Genomic DNA, 18038 nt, shown 5'->3' on the forward strand with positions numbered 1-18038 from the left:
TGAGATAATTACCGGCTTCCTCCAATAAGGCCGCGGCAGACTTCCTTACCTACCCTTGTCTAAGTTAACTCCCGGTTCGTTTCTAGTGAGAGCTATGACGACGAAGCGCTTAACTGTAACCTTACTTCGAATACGACACGTAAAAGAATTGTGCACCTGGTTTAAGTAATCAGACATCAGTATGGATGCCAAAATCAGACATCAAGAACAGATAGAACCTTATACGCTACGCGTGAAACCTCATTTACGTACACTCTCACTGTCTGTCCACTGCACGGACTGTCAGATGGATGATACATAAATTAGAAATGCTGTTACTTGAGTCGCATAAAACGCCATTCCTTACTGTAGTTCCTGCTAGATTTTACAATAACTCCATTGTGCATTAGCCACCGTTCTTGATCACACTTATCTCCAATTTCACGAAGGTTATGAGGCAAAACATGTAGTAATTTCGAAACTATGGGTATACTGATGATATCAATGAATGACAGTACACGCTCACCTCATAGAGGAAAATCACACCCAAATAACACTGTAACTGATCTCAACGTACTTAGAGAGAGAATCTCTTACCAAACATCACAACTGAGGAGAATTTCCAAACACGAAAAGTAGTAATACAACAAAAGAAACATTTGAACAAATACACAACACTCTGCAGAAAAACACTATTTACGATACTTAATGAAATATGCAAAGCCACTTCCTCGAAGAAAACCTAGTATTCAGATACTTTCTATTATCAAGAAACACCTTATTCTCATGCCTGCTTCTCTGCCTTCTACACCGAGCGAGGTGGCGCAGTGGTTAGTACACTGGGCTCGCATTCGGGAGGACGTCGGTTCAGTCCCGCCATCTTGATTTAGGTTTTTCCCTAAATCGTTCCAGTCTAATGCCGGGATGGTTCCTTTGAAAGGTCACAGCCGAATTCGTTTCACATCCTTCCCTAATCCGAAGAGACCGATGACCTCGCTGTTTGATCTCCTCCGCCAAAAACAAGCCTCTCTCTCTCTCTCTTTCTCTCTGTCTCTCTCTCTCTCTCTCTCTCTCTCACACACACACACACACACACGAATCAGATAAGTTCTCCTTATTTCTTGTACCACAAAAAATCACATTCAACATTCAAAAATTTGCGCCACAAATCAACGAACAAGTGAACGGCGACCATAACACTGCATCTCTCGGCGAGACTGCTCACATAAACTATTCCTAAATCTCATATTCGTATTAGAAAATTTGTGAAGTTTGGTGAGGTTCAAGTGAAAAACAGTGTATAGAATTATAACGAACAACCAAGGCAACAAAGATCTACAATACTTCGGATAACAAAAGAACACAACCTGCACTACCGTTACTCTTCTAGAAAGAACTCAAAATTAATTTCTATTTGAACAAAGAAACAAATTCTTCTGTTTACTTCACAAATGGCATGCTGTCAAACCATGAACATTCCTAAAATCAAACCAACCTCTGCATTTGCATCTTCGCAATTAACGTACTTTCAGATGCGCAACCATAAAATATTAAAAAGTGCTCACGTTGTAGTTTTTAGGCCGAAAACAGAAAAGCAACCACGAACTTCGTATAACATTTTTACAGACATAAAATCCACTGAAGATGATACGTATGTGTCGAAGCATATTTGAGTAATGAAATAAACCGTGTTTGGCAGAAAGCTGAATTTTAAAAATCCAAACTCCTATCGTTCGTTTACGATGCCGTTGTCTGATGGTTGGTGTCGTCGCTGAATAACTGTAAGGAATCCAGAATCACGAATAAAATACACTGACAAAAAAGTGAAGCATGCAGAAGACACTGTCGGACATCAATGCAAATTTACATACGTTCTCACCATCGGCAAGGATGTAGATCATTTCGGTTTAAATTCTCTGTCATAGATAGAACGGACGCCACAGTTCATTAGTGTTGTAACCAGCCCTGGTGTCTCCATTTGACCAGACGGTCTAATCGTGCAGTATCCGTATTTGTGGGACATTCGTATATGGCAGTCGCCCGAAGTTGAAGTGAATGGGATCGTGAGGGCACGCATACACATTGTCAAGGTTTCGGTCGACCACGTCTGATCACAGCAAGGGAACATCACCGTATCGTACACCGAGCACATACTAACCAATCCACAACTGCATCTGCCACCTGAGAACAAGCAGCAACAGCGGCACTAGGGAATTAACGTCCTGCTGCTCTCATCCTGTACTTTCCCCTCTTTGGAGAAGTGTGAGGTGGGAGTCTGTAGCCTTTCGGCTTTTACTCCCCTGGAATGTGTGTGTGTGATTTTTCTTTAGTGTTTTGGTGTCTGTGGTTTTGTGATGATTGTTCTGTCTGTGTCTGGTACTTGCCTGAGGTAGGCGAGATGATTGGTGTTATATGGGAAGGAACAGGATTAGGAATTGGGTGTTGGGATTTTCTCTTCGACTTAATCGTCGAAGATTGTCATAGGGCGTTTATGCTTATCGCGGGACATGTCATACCGACCTAGGGAGTGGATGAGGGCGTTTCCTGATCTGGAAGAACCTTTATAGAAAGCCCTTGCCAGATCTTGGAAGCGCTATCTCAAGAGTGGGATTACAGCTGCGGCGTGCAGGTCATCTATGGGGAATCCAAGGGGTAAGTGCAATGCCCTCCTGAGGGCGCGGTTCTGCAGACTCTGAAGTTTGTCCAGATGCTGCTTTGCCGCGTATCCCCAGACAGGGCACGCATATTCCATGACTGGCCGGATCAGGGCCAGGTACACGTTTACTGCTACTGGGCATGGAAGGGAGCTGGTTGAGTTCAGGATAGGGTATAGGATGGACATTCTGGCGCAGACCTTCCTGTGGACCTCGTCTATGTGGGGTTTCCACGTACGACGAGAGTCCAAGGTTACGCCAAGGTACTTGGCGGTTCTGCGCCAGGGGAGTCGGGTTCCATTTAGGTGGAGTTGGAAGAGGGGGGGACGTTGAGGAGGTTCGCGCCTTCCGAGCCTGCGGGTAATCAGCATTGCCTGTGTCTTCTCAGAATTGATGGTGATGCGCCAGCGACGGGCCCAAGTTTCTGTGTCATCTAAAACCTTTTGTAGCCTACGGATGACCAGGTCCTTGTTCGCATTTCTCGTGTAGAAGGCTGTATCGTCAGCGTACTGCGCAGTGTGCACCAGGGGAGCCGTTGGAGTGTCCGCGGTGTACAAACTGTACAAAACGGGCCCCAATTAACGTCCTATGCGTGGGTTACCGTTAACACCACAGCAGAAACAGCTGCGTTTGGAGTGGTACCGTGATAGGGAAGCATGGACTGCTGATAAATGGCGTTGCATTGTGTTAGCGACGAATCGCGGTTCTGCACTACCCCGAATTACCATCGTCGAAGAGTGTGTCGGCAGCCATGGGAGAGGTCCCATTTTTCCAATGGAGACGCAGCGCTGTTACTCCTGACATCGTGGTATGGGCTACGATTTCAGCTCACAGGTGGTAGGGATTGAGGGAAATCTGATGGCACAACGGTACGCCACTGACATCCTACATCATCGTGCCTTACTTCTCAAGCATTGTGGTGCCATTTTTCAACAAGGCAGTGCTCGTCCACACATGACACAGGTCTCTATGAACTGCCTGCGTGGTGCTGAATACTCCAGTGTCCAGCAAGTTCCCCGTATCTGTCCTTGAGCGCGGACGTCAGCATACTGGATAACAAGGACCAGTTACAACAGTTGTGGGCCAACTGCCTCGGAAGAGAATACAACAGCTTTGTGAAGCCCTTTTCAGCCGAGTCAATGCATGCAACCAAGATGCAAGGAGTGCAGCGTCGTAGTGATAAATGGGCCCACTGCAAGCTCATTGTAAATTTGACTCGATTTTGTAATCACTGAAATAACATCACAAACACTCTTAATCCAAATAAGTTTCATTTAGTTTAGCGAATGGAAGGTTGTCACAAAGGTGGAGAATTGTAAAGGCACGTACATTTTATTTATTTTTTTTTTTTTTCTTCGAGACGTCAGTCTTCCGACTGGTTTGATGCGGCTGTCACAAATTCCTCTCCTGTGCTAACCTCTTCATCTCAGTGTAGCAAATGCCAACTACGTCCTCAATTATTTGCTGAATATATTCCAATTTCTATCTTCCCCTACAGTTTTGACCCCCTACAGCTGCCTCTAGTACCACGGAAGTTATTCCCTGATGTCTTAACAGAAGTCCTATCATCCTGTTCCTTCTTCTTTTAAGTATTTTTCATATATTCCTTTCCTCGCCGATTCTGCAAAGAACTTCCTCATACCTTACCTTACCAGTCCACCTAATTTTTAACTTTCTTCTGTAACATCACGTCTCAAATGCTTCGATTCTCTTCTTTTCCGGTTTTCCCATAGTCCATATTTCACTACCATCCAGTGCCGTGCTTCAAACGTACATTCTCAGAAATTTCTTTCTCAAATTAAGGCCTATGTTGGATACTTGTAGGTTTCTCTTGGCCACGAATGCACTTTTTGGCATTGCTAGTCTGCTTTTGATGTCCACCTTGCTCCACCAGTCATCGGTTATTTTGCTGCCTAGGTAGCAGAATCCCTTATTTCATTTACTTCCTGATCACCAATCCTGATGTTAAGTCCCTCGTTCTCATTTCTGCTACTTCTCATTACTTTCGTCTTTCTTTGATTTACTCTCAATCCATATCCTGTACTCACTAGAATCTTTATGTCATTCAGCAGATCCTGTAATTATTCTTTACTTTCTCAGAGGATAGCTATGTCATCAGCGATTCTTATCATTTATATTCTTTCACCTTGAATTTTGATTCCACTCTTGAACGTTTTATTTCCATCATTGCTTCTTCGATATATGGATTAACAATAGGGGCGAAACACTACATCCCTGTCTTACACCCCTTTTAATTCGAGCATAATGTTCTTGGTCTTCCAGTCTTATCGTTTCTCTTTCCTCTTTTACATATTGTGTATTGCCTGTCTTCCCTATAGCTTACCCCTATCTTTCTTAGAATTTCGAACAAAATGTATAAATTCCTAAGGGACCAAACTGCTGAGGTCATCGGTCCCTAGACTTACACATTACTTAAACTAACTTGTGCTACGAACAACACACACGCACACCCATGCCCGAGGGAGGACTCGAACGCCCGGCGGGAGGGGCCGCGCAATCTGTGACACGCCGCCTCTATCCGAACGGCCACTCCGCGCGGCAGAATTTCGAACATCTTGCACTATTTTACATTGTCGAACGCTTTTTCAAGGTCGACAAATCCTATGACTGTGTCTTGATTTTGCTTTAGTCTTGCTTCCATTATCAAAGCAACGTGAGAACTGCTGCCTCTCTGGTGCCTTTATCTTTCCTAAAGCCAAACTGATCGTCATCTAAAACATCCACAATTTTCTTTTCCATTCTTCTGTACATTATTCTTGTCAGAAACTTGGATGCATAAGCTGTTAAGTTGATTGTGTGTCAATTCTCGCACTTGGCAGCTCTTGCAGTCTTCGGATTTGTGTGAATGATGTTTTCCCGAAAATCAGATAATATATCGCCAGACTCATACAATCTACACACCAACATGAATAGTCGTTTTGTTGCCATTTCCCCCAATGATTTAGAAATCCAGATGGAATGTTATCTATCTCCTCTGCCTCATTCGATTTTAAGTCTTCCAAAGCTCTTTTAAATTCTGATTCTAATACTGGATCCACTACCTCTTCTATATCGACTCCTGTTTCTTCTTCTGTCACATCAAACAATCTTCCCCCTCATAGAGGCTTTCAAAGTACTCTTTCCACCAATCTGTTCTCTCCTCTGCGTTTAAAAGTGGAATTCCCGCTGCATTCTTAATGTTACCAACCTTGTTTTTAATTTCACCGTTGGTTGTTTTGACTTTTCTATATGCTGAGTCGGTCCTTCCGGCACTCATATTTTATTCGATTTCTTCCATTTCTACTGCAACCATTTCGCCTTAGCTCTCCTGTACTTCCTGTTTATTTCATTCTTAAGTGACTTGTATTTCCAAAATATTCTTGAATTTCCTGGAATATTTTTGTACTTCCTTCATTCATCGATCAACTGAAGCATTTCTTCTTTTACCCACGGTTTCTTCGTAGTTAACTTCTTTGTACCCATGTTTTTCTTTCCAACTTCTGTGATCGCCCTTTTTAGAGATGTCTATTCGTCCTCAATTGAACTGTCTATTGAGCCATTCATTACTGCTATAACTATAGCCCTAGAGAACTTCAAGCTTATCTCTTCATTCGTGTACGTAACAAAATGTTAAACTCTTTCGCAGGAAATGTTGCTAGTTTGGAAGTCTTTTTTTTTTTCAGTGAAACGTTCACAAACCGAAGTAACACTAACACATTCAGTACTTTGACGTAACTGTCTGCAAAGTAAACATAAATCGCAGAACGACATTTGAACAGCGGAAGACATAGAACCGGCGGCTACTTCTGTCACTGAAAGAAGTGTGAGTAGAATATAGAACATCAAAGCAAGCAAAGAAGCCACTCAGCACAGGGGAAGTCGGAAACGAGCGCTACGGGATGTGAGCTGCACCAGAATAGATAACATGAGGCAACCCGAAAGGAAGTATTGGAGGAAAAAAGAAGCGTTCATCCTACAGTTAAGCAGGTAGAAATACCTTCAAACGGTCAACCAAAACCATGATGCCGAAAAGCGCATAAAATGTGCTCGACTTGTATAGTGGGACCTTGCATCAGTTTTGGCAGATTTTCTCAAATTTCCTATCACAGGCAACAGTGACAGACCGTTCCTGTTCTTGAAAGCACTCTAACTGGATGTCACGTTGGTACTTTGGTTTACAACCTACGGGAATACAGACGGTTACAAAATGTTTTAGCCGGCCGCTGTGGCCAAGCGGTGCCGGCACGGTAGCTCAGCGTGTTCAGTCTGAGGGTTAGCTGCCCTCTGTGATAAAAAAAAACTGATTCAACGGCTCAACACTGAATTTTAACGGGTGTTCTGGGACATCCGCACCGAAAAAAAGGCGGTTCTAGGCGCTGCAGTCCGGGACCGCGCTGTAGTTAGGTTTAAGTAGTTCTAAGTCTAGGGGACTGATGACCTCAGATGTTAAGTCCCATAGCGCATAGAGCCAGTTTTTAACAAAATGTTTTTAGCGTATTCTCCAGCATTATAATGTAAAGTGACAGCAGAATGGTATTCAAACTTTTTTCACGTAGAACGGTAGTGACGTACAGGGGTAATCTTATTCAAAGGCCTCAGAACGATAAACGAATTTTGCAGACAGCAGTGTCACTACCAGTAAAATCTCGAAATGTCAACTGGGACCCAGTTCTGTCTGTACCGAGTTTGCAAATGCAGCATCGCTGCTGTTGACTAGCATTTATGGCGTACGCTGTTAACAGGAAAGGAGATCTAGATACTCGAATGATCCACTCAGTATCTATCTAGCCCATCACTAGCCCGAGTCACTCACTTCTGCTAGTGCGGAGGCGATCATCGAGAGGTATAGCCCGTCAGAAACCCGACTGTGGCGGAAAAGTTTCATTATTGGTATGCACTCTGTTGGCCGCTTCCGTAGCTGTGTGGTCAGCGCGGCTGATTCCGATGCCCCGGCACGGTAACTCAGCGTGTACGGTCAGTGGGTTAGCTGCCCTCTATAATAAATTTAAAAAAACTGAGTAAATGGATAAACGATGAACTTCAATGGGTGTCGTGGGACATACGCCCCGAACAAACGCAACGAACGATACCGAACAAAATGAGATTAAAAAAAAAAATTCAAGAGGTCGGGGTTCGATTCCTGGCCGCGTTGGAAATTTTACCCCCTCGTGGACCGGGTGTTGTGTTCATCATTACTGACACGCAAGTCACCGAAGTGACGTTAAATAAAAAGGCTTGCACTAGGTGGCAAATAATCCTAGATGGCGTCCTCCTCCCAAAATGGCATACGATCATATCATTTTTTTGCCCCCTGCCCCTTAAAGTAGTAAAGGAGTTTTGCTATTTGGGGAGCAAAATAACTGATGATGGTCGAAGTAGAGAGGATATAAAATGTAGACTGGCAATGGCAAGGAAAGCCTTTCTGAAGAGGAGAAATTTGTCAACATCGAGTATAGATTTAAGTGTCAGGAAGATGTTTCTGAAAGTATTTGTATGGAGTGTAGCCATGTATGGAAGTGAAACATGGACGGTAAATAGTTTGGACAAGAAGAGAATAGAAGCTTTCGAAATGTGGTGCTGCAGAAGAATGCTGAAGATTAGATGGGTAGATCACATAACTAATGAGGAAATATTGAATAGGATTGGGGAGAAGAGAAGTTTGTGGCACAACTTGACCAGAAGAAGGGATCGGCTGGTAGGACATGTTCTGAGGCATCAAGGGATCACCAATTTAGTATTGGAGGGCAGCGTGGAGGGTAAAAATCGTAGGGGGAGACCAAGAGATGAATATACTAAGCAGATTCAGAAGGATGTAGGTTGCAGTAGGTACTGGGAGATGAAGAAGCTTGCACAGGATAGAGTAGTATGGAGAGCTGCATCAAACCAGTCTCTGGACTGAAGACCACAACAACAACATTGTGCGTTAATATTCAGTGTTACGTCTCAGAACTCTTCGCTGTGTGTTTCAGATTGAAAGAATGTGACACTGCTACGGGCAGCAACGAAAATGAAATTGCGTCCTCTGGCTGGACTTTACGAGAATTATCAAATATTACATCTTTTAATTACTCTTCCTTATAGCCATCAAGATAAGAAAGACTGAATATTTCAGTCATGTTTTAAGACGCATCGAGAGGTACTCCCATCTCGAGGTGCTGCACGTTGAAAGCTACGTATTAATGGTGAACTGAACTCTGTCCGAACAGGCCTCGAACAGCCCAACGGCACCGACCGACCGCCGTGACATCCTCAGATGATAGGCGTCCAGGATACGGATGTAGAGGGCCATTCGATCAGTACACCGCTCTCCCGACCGTTGTCAGTTTTCGTGACCAGAGCCGCTATTTCTCAGTGAAGTAGGTCCTCAACTGGCCTCGCATCGGCGGAGGGCACCCCGCTTGTCACAGCGCTCTGCAGATCCGTGTACGGTCACCTATCCAGGTGCCAGCCAGGCCTGACACCGCTTTACTTCGATGATCTGACGAGAACCGGTTTACCACAGCGACAAGGCCGTTGGCAATGGTGAACGTGGAATAAGAAAAATATCCTCATTATTCTACGTAAAATATTTGATGAAAGACATCTCTTTTGACATAATCTTTCAATAGAAATTATATTTCCAATGATATTGTCATTTTGTATAAAACTGAAAGTAGTCATCTTCACATTGATAAATTATAAAATCTGGTACTTAGCTGCTTTTATGTTGGCTTCGGTGTCTTTTCCGGGCTATGATTGCTGGGACAAGCTTTGAAAGATACAAATTTCAGTTTTGAATATCGTAAATACACTCCTGGAAATTGAAATAAGAACACCGTGAATTCATTGTCCCAGGAAGGGGAAACTTTATTGACACATTCCTGGGGTCCGATACATCACATGATCACACTGACAGAACCACAGGCACATAGACACAGGCAACAGAGCATGCACAATGTCGGCACTAGTACAGTGTATATCCACCTTTCGCAGCAATGCAGGCTGCTATTCTCCCATGGAGACGATCGTAGAGATGCTGGATGTAGTCCTGTGTAACGGCTTGCCATGCCATTTTCACCTGGCGCCTAAGTTGGACCAGCGTTCGTGCTGGACGTGCAGACCGCGTGAGACGACGCTTCATCCAGTCCCAAACATGCTCAATGGGGGACAGATCCGGAGATCTTGCTGGCCAGGGTAGTTGACTTACACCTTCTAGAGCACGTTGGGTGGCACGGGATACATGCGGACGTGCATTGTCCTGTTGGAACAGCAAGTTCCCTTGCCGGTCTAGGAATGGTAGAACGATGGGTTCGATGACGATTTGGATGTACCGTGCACTATTCAGTGTCCCCTCGACGATCACCAGTGGTGTACGGCCAGTGTAGGAGATCGCTCCCCACACCATGACGCCGGGTGTTGGCCCTGTGTGCCTCGGTCGTATGCAGTCCTGATTGTGGCGCTCACCTGCACGGCGCCAAACACGCATACGACCATCATTGGCACCAAGGCAGAAGCGACTCTCATCGCTGAAGACGACACGTCTCCATTCGTCCCTCCATTCACGCCTGTCGCGACACCACTGGAGGCGGGCTGCACGATGTTGGGGCGTGAGCGGAAGACGGCCTAACGGTGTGCGGGACCGTAGCCCAGCTTCATGGAGACGGTTGCGAATGGTCCTCGCCGATACCCCAGGAGCAACAGTGTCCCTAATTTGCTGGGAAGTGGCGGTGCGGTCCCCTACGGCACTGCGTAGGATCCTACGGTATTGGCGTGCATCCGTGCGTCGTTGCGGTCCGGTCCCGGGTCGACGGGCACGTGCACCTTCCGCCGACCACTGGCGACAACATCGATGTACTGTGGAGACCTCACGCCCCACGTGTTGAGCAATTCGGCGGTACGTCCACCCGGCCTCCCGCATGCCCACTATACGCCCTCGCTCAAAGTCCGTCAACTGCACATACGGTTCACGTCCACGCTGTCGCGGCATGCTACCAGTGTTAAAGACTGCGATGGAGCTCCGTATGCCACGGCAAACTGGCTGACACTGACGGCGGCGGTGCACAAATGCTGCGCAGCTAGCGCCATTCGACGGCCAACACCGCGGTTCCTGGTGTGTCCGCTGTGCCGTGCGTGTGATCATTGCTTGTACAGCCCTGTCGCAGTGTCCGGAGCAAGTATGGTGGGTCTGACACACCGGTGTCAATGTGTTCTTTTTTCCATTTCCAGGAGTGTAGTAACGGTTGCCATAACTTTGTCTTCTGGATTTTTAGTTTTTAAGGTATATAAGCCAACTGTTTCACAATGACAAATCAACTTTCACAGTAAATACAACTCCCTGCTACCGCACAAACATGTCTCAGTCTTACAACAGTCCAAACATGTATCTTCGTTGCCTCTGACTCTAAGAGGCACTCTTACAATGACTCTTCTCGCCAAATGCGAGGTAGAAGGACAGAGATACTACAGCTGTAAGAAAAGAGTCCTAGCATTTATATAGCTGTCGTTGAAAGTATTTACATTTTCATTACAAAACTCAGTCGCAGCATTATTGTAAATAACTGTCTAAAATTAACGTATGTACTTTTTGTTAATTAACTACAAAACTGTTCAGTTCATATCAAATGAAAGCAGTAGTTTGCAAGGTACACCGTTTACATAGAAACCGATTTATACAAAGCTATTAATTTTTAGAAATAAAGTGATCTATACCCGGTAGGATTCCTAATATGTATTAGCCATGATTACATCACACTGTGCATATCTTTTCAAAGCAGCAGAGGATAAAACCCGTTTTGGCACCTCGATAGGCTACACGCAGACTTTTGAAAAAGCGCAAAAAGCAGAACTAAATTTGAGGGATTTAACAATTTGCCTAGGTTTGTGAAATAATTGCTTTTTCGCCGGTGCAGTTTAAAGTCATCGTGGAAGGTTTCTCTAGCTGCTTGAAATAGGACATGTACAAAAACTGAAAGATGTAAACTGAAACCTTATTTTCATTTCCTTACCAATTGAATGCGAAGTATAGGTATTGGGAATTACATCGTTGCTAGTCTATATTTTAGACCATACATCTGCCTTCCAGCATATATCAACACCCACTCAAATTTAACATGTCTCTGTACAAAAATGAATGCTATACCTCCGTTGGACCCGGCTTCTTTGAAAATATAAAATATGAAATGGTGTGTGTGTGTGTGTGTGTGTGTGTGTGTGTGTGTGTGTGTGTGTGTCTGTCTGGTTGGATGATTTGGCGGAGGGGACCAAAGAACGAGGTCATCAGTCCCATTGGCTTAGAGAAAAATGGCGAAAGAAAATTATAGTAAATTTCTCACTCGTCACTTCTAATTTCTACCAGCACTCTTTAAGTAAGCAGAGTAGCCCCTAACAAATAATTGCATATTGTGTCATAAAATATAGTTAAGGCTGTAAAGAATTCTTTTATCAATTTGGATCCGTAATTTGTAGATCAAATGAACTATACCTCATTCTGAGTTCCAAAATGTTAGTCAGATCACAAAAAACTCGTTTGTCAATGTTTATATGTATGATTGCTGATCACTGACGTTAGTGGTCTGAATATATATAAAAATTAAACTTGCTACACATTTGATACTATTGTCTATTTAAATAGCAGACAATGTTATGAATTACACAGGATGCCTTTGCATCAAACCACTGGAGGTGATAGATCATGCCATGGGAAACAACTTTTGTTAGAGACAAAATCTTCGCTGATGCTTCCCAGTTTAATGAAAAAAAAATAAATATATATATTATGTAAAATGAATGGATGAAAATGGGGAAAAAATGGCTTTAAATATTTTTGTTATTTACTCTTTCAGTACGAACTTTGTTGTAGAACCCCTTTTTTACGTAGCAGGGTCTACTTACCAGGTGTGTTGTGTAATACCGACCCCAATAAATTGCTAGAGTGATTTTCAACAACAAAAAAACCTTGTGAATGCAAGGTATTTTAGAAGCGAACCAGGTACTTCAATTTTGCTCGACTTTCGTCCTTCCACGAGGAGTAGATGACTGGATTATAGGCAATACGTATTGCAGACACATGCAGCACGGTGCCCACGTTCTGCTGCGACTCGGGGGCACAACCAAAGCAAAAGGACACCTAGCGTCACGGAACATTTTGTCTCTGACAGAAGTTGTTACCTATGCCGTGATCCATCACCCCTAGGCGTTTTTCGCGAAGACTTTGAACACCCTGTATTTTGCATGTATATAATTTGAGTTTGAGTGTTGTCATCTTTGGATGTCAGATTCTTAACTCAGTGTGAATTATCTTAAATATTAGTATGACATACTTATGAATTTAAAATTCGATTCAAAAGAGAATTAATGCACGATTATTTGTGTTACAGCAGGTTCCTGAACGAGAGAAAACCAGAAAGCAGTGACAAAATGGAAGTAACTCCCACAGGAAACGTCGTCTCTCGGGAACAGTCCTCCAGCATGGAAGCTTCCTCTTCGGAGGTAAGATATCAAATGAGAGGTGGGAGTGGCATTGGCAAATATTTAGGAGTACCTCCTACCCGAGGAACGAGCGGCAGGTAAACATAGAAGTGGGCGCAAAGATTGAGAGATTTCTCAAGTGCAAACAAATAGATCTCTGCACACTTGTTCCCGTTCATGCAGCAGTCTCGTTCATGGGCGATTGCGCATACTTAGAGATCTCTTAACAAAAAATTTAGTATTCGCAGCATTAGCGGAGATGTGTTTTCCCTGTCTACACGGAATTAACATCTTGCTTATCACTTTTAAAGAAAACATTATTTAATTTGAAATTAAAATAAACTGATGTCTTCAGAATCTAAATTATGCCCACACTTCGCAAGCCAGTGTACAACGTAGGGCAGGGAGTGCTTCACTGCAGTATTAGCGATTTCCTGCCCTGCCGCATTCGCGTACTGAGCGAAGTCGAATTACTGTTGATGCATCTCCGCAGGCGGCCTAATCATTCTAATCCAATTCTCACGATCCCTAGCGAGAAATACGATGGAAGTGGTAGAGCTGTTGATACTCTGAAGTTCAGAACAGAAAAGTGGAATAAGTTAAAATGAGTTTTCCCAAAAGACTGGAAGTCCACATTTCTTCACATAACAACCATCAGCTTTCATTACCTGAGTGTGCTGCTTGTATGTTAATAGGGAAAACATAGGTTTGAGACACGTTGGTGGTCTTCCTGCACACTGATTTCACTCTGTTCTACGATAGCCATTATGCGCCTCCAAAAGCACGCCAGAAGAGACAAGAAACAACTCAGTTTATGCTCCATGTGGTTGACCGCTGTTCTATCACTTTCATTGCTAACAATGAGTGGAAAACACATAGTCTATATTTTTACTTCAACTCTTACTCTGTAGCGGTATGTTTGCGTATGTTCACAACCCAACAGACTAAAACTATGCGTTAACAGGGATTTGAAACCATTCTCTTTGTCTTCCATGTACACTAAGCGCCTCACAGCCCACTTCACTGACCAAAAATGGCCATTCCTCTGAAAGTTTCTGCAGCCTGTAGATCCTGTGTTATGGCTACCACGCAGAAGAGACATGAAAAGTTTAATAACTGTACAATTAGATCATTTATATACGATGATTTGTGTTATGACATGAAAATGTAATTTTCTCTTAAAAAGCGTGTCTAATATCCAACAGATACTATGTACCAAAGACGCGTGAAAGGGACTTCCGGTGGAGTAAAGTACGGCTAGTCAGCCGAATCCGTAGAATTACATTTGAAGTGTTAGTTGTTGCTAGCCTGTGATAAATCATTTATAACGAATTCCTAACCTCTGATTGACGTCGTTAGCTTTAAAATGCGAGCGTGCGAACTAACGTGAGAAATACTTTTCAGGGGAGTCACTGCAAAAGTTACTGGTTCCAAAATTTGCAGTCATTTTCTCTAGAAACGGCTGAATATATATTTTTTAAAAGTCAATGTTACGTTTTTTAAGTAGTACGGTGAAACATTTGGAAGAATATAATTTACGCATGGTGTTGTAATGGCATACTAAATTTACTGTTGGAATGATCCTGTATGAAGCACTATCTGTTGACCATCGTACTGCGGTGGTGTAATGGTTAGCATTTCTGCCTAGCAACGCCGGCACGGTAGCTCAGCGTGTTCGGTCAGAGGGTTAGCTGCCCTCTGCAATAAAAAAAACTAAGTTAATGGATCAACAACGAGCTAAAACGGGTGTCTTGCGACGTCCGCCACGAGCAGATGCAACAAACCAAAACGAACACAATGAGATTAAAAAAAAAAGCAAGAAGACCCAGGTTCGAGTCCCCACCGCAGCACAAATTTTAATTCATTTCGTCTGCTTCGATCACTATATTAAATCTACATCTACATCTACATCCATACTCCGCAAGCCACCTGACGGTGTGTGGCGGAGGGTATCCTTCAGTACCTCTATCGGTTCTCCCTTCTATTCCAGTCTCGTATTGTTCGTGGAAAGAAGGACTGTCGGTATGCCTCTGTGTGGGCTCTAATCTCTCTGATTTTATCCTCATGGTCTCTTCGCGAGATATACGTAGGAGGGAGCAATATACTGCTTGACTCTTCGGTGAAGGTATGTTCTCGAAACTTTGACAAAAGCCCGTACCGAGCTACTGAGCGTCTCTCCTGCAGAGTCTTCCACTGGAGTTTATCTATCATCTCCGTAACGCTTTCGCGATTACTAAATGATCCTGTAACGAAGCGCGCTGCTCTCCGTTGGATCTTCTCTATATCTTCTATCAACCCTATCTGGTACGGATCCCACACTGCTGAGCAGTATTCAAGCAGTGGACGAACAAGCGTACTGTAACCTACTTCCTTTGTTTTCGGATTGAATTTCCTTAGGATTCTTCCAATGAATCTCAGTCTGGCATCTGCTTTACCGACGATCAACATTATGTGATCATTCCATTTTAAAACACTCCTAATGCGTACTCCCAGATAATTTATGATATTAACTGCTTCCAGTTGCTGACCTGCTATTTTGTAGCTAAATGATAAAGGATCTATCTTTCTGTGTATTCGCAGCACATTACACTTATCTACATTGAGATTCAATTGCCATTCCCTGCACCATGCGTCAATTCGCTGCAGATCCTCCTGCATTTCAGTACAATTTTCCATTGTTACAACCTCTCGATACACCACAGCATCATCTGCAAAAAGCCTCAGTGAACTTCCGATGTCATCCACCAGGTCATTTATGTATATTGTGAATAGCAACGGTCCTATGACACTCCCCTGCGGCACACCTGAAATCACTCTTACTTCGGAAGACTTCTCTCCATTGAGAATGACATGCTGCGTCCTGTTATCTAGGAACTCCTCAATCCAATCACACAATTGGTCTGATAGTCCATATGCTCTTACTTTGTTCATTAAACGACTGTGGGGAACTGTATCGAACGCCTTGCGGAAGTCAAGAAACACGGCATCTACCTGGGAACTCGTGTCTATGGCCCTCTGAGTCTCGTGGACAAATAGCGCGAGCTGGGTTTCACATGACCGTCTTTTTCGAAACCCATGCTGATTCCTACAGAGTAGATTTCTAGTCTCCAGAAAAGTCATTATACTCGAACACAATACGTGTTCCAAAATTCTACAACTGATCGACGTTAGAGATATAGGTCTATAGTTCTGCACATCTGTTCGACGTCCCTTCTTGACAACGGGGATGACCTGTGCCCTTTTCCAATCCTTTGGAACGCTACGCTCTTCTAGAGCTACAATGACGGCTTGCGTGACCGGTAGTCTCAGTTGCTGGTGAATTTTCCGGGTTATATGGTCACTGTCGTGACGTTAGGACCAGAGCTGCTTTGGATATCTTCAGGGGTGCTCCTGGTTCCCCTGCGTATTGCCATCTGACGAGTCAGAAGTCAGACAGCGACACGAATACTATGGAAAGGGGACTAGGTAGAAGTTTACACGTGATCGGGAGAGGTAATTCTTGTGAAAGATAAAACCGTCAAACTGTCATCTGCCAAAGATAAAACTTATGTATTGATTCTGTGGAGATACTATACATATATCAGGAAGTGCTCTCCGACATTTGATCCGTCAATAGGCAAGAGTCAGTGGAAGCAGGTGCACATCTGAAGATTTTGGATTTTTGGATTGTTTGGGGAAGCAGACCAGACAGCGAGGTCATCGGTCTCATCGGATTAGGGAAGGACTGGGAAGGAAGTCGGCCGTGCCCTTTCAAAGGAACTATCCCGGCATTTGCCTGGAGCGATTTAGGGAAATCACGGAAAACCTAAATCAGGATGGCCGGACGCGGGATTGAACCGTCGTCCTCCCGAATGCGAGTCCAGTGTTTAACCACTGCGCCACCTCGCTCGGTACATCTGAAGATGTCGAACGCAGCTCTGGACGTAACGTCAGGAACGATAGAGTTACATGGGGCACGACCACACAACTCGGAAAATTCACGAGCTACTACATTGAATATAAATGCATGTGGCTATTTTTAACTTCAAACTGAGAAGAACTTTAATCCAATAAATTGTACAAACAATATTTTAACGCTTCTAAAAATGGTCACCACGTACAAAAACGGTATGAACGAGGAATGGCTGTCGTTCATTGACCAAATCAGAAGTTCCTACAAGATATTCAGAAGAATTTATTACTCTCTCATTTGCACATTACCTGCATCTCGTAACGTCGCCATATCTATCTGTTGTTTCAAGTACTGCAAACGACAGTCACACAATTCCTTGTAATGAAGGAGTTCCTTCCTCTGCGCACTCTTTAGATCAGTTTACGTTTCTATCATTTGCTTTAAATAATGGGAGAATCTCTCAAAATTACCTTATTCGCATTTACTATTTACTAAGTACCTCGCGTGCATAGAGTGACCAGATTCCCTTAAGGTCAAGGGATACTTTCTCGGCTCCATACTTTGTGAAAATCGGCACCTATTTATATCATGCACTATTTCTTTTGTATATGTTTTACAGTTCATAAAAGTTAACTCAGAGTACCTTCTAAACAATTTGAAAGTACTTTGAACAATTTAGGTCCTATTGATGTTTATGAAAAACAATTGTTAAAGATGACTATCTAAAATGCTTCTTAAAAGTCAGGTACCGATTAATCCAACAATACACGTGTGAAGGAAACCAAATTTCTACCAGATTCGTATACCATTTTGGGTGAGATACTAGACCTATTTAGTTCCACACTATAAGTACATCAACGTGAATACAAGTTATTAAATCTCATACCTAGATTTTTAGATTATTTTTCCTAGATGAAAATTTTATTTCACTATAATTGAGGAGAACCTGCAGTAGAGTTTAGATCAAGAACAACTTGCGTGAAATTGTGAATTAAGATTTGAATCATGTTAAAATGTGCCTGAAAACATTACTGAAGCATACATAGTCTTCATCCTGCTACATTTCT

General features: G+C 43.4%; 1 protein-coding gene across 14 annotated transcripts in view; it reads left to right on the forward strand.

The window, feature by feature from the left end:
• Positions 1-18038, forward strand: part of LOC126091654 (serine-rich adhesin for platelets) — a 443990-nt gene that overhangs the window by 115007 nt on the left and 310945 nt on the right. For 8 of the 14 annotated variants that reach the window (XM_049907085.1, XM_049907087.1, XM_049907091.1 and 5 more), the window contains exon 3: positions 12989-13100. In XM_049907085.1, coding sequence (XP_049763042.1) covers positions 13029-13100 — 72 coding nt within the window. In that variant the 5' untranslated portion in view covers positions 12989-13028. The remainder of the gene's footprint in view (positions 1-12988; positions 13101-18038) is intronic. The other 6 variants (XM_049907086.1, XM_049907090.1, XM_049907089.1 and 3 more) reach the window with 1 other exon arrangement.

This window comes from Schistocerca cancellata, chromosome 1 (genome assembly GCF_023864275.1).
Source record: "Schistocerca cancellata isolate TAMUIC-IGC-003103 chromosome 1, iqSchCanc2.1, whole genome shotgun sequence".
Classification (NCBI taxonomy): domain Eukaryota; kingdom Metazoa; phylum Arthropoda; class Insecta; order Orthoptera; family Acrididae; genus Schistocerca; species Schistocerca cancellata.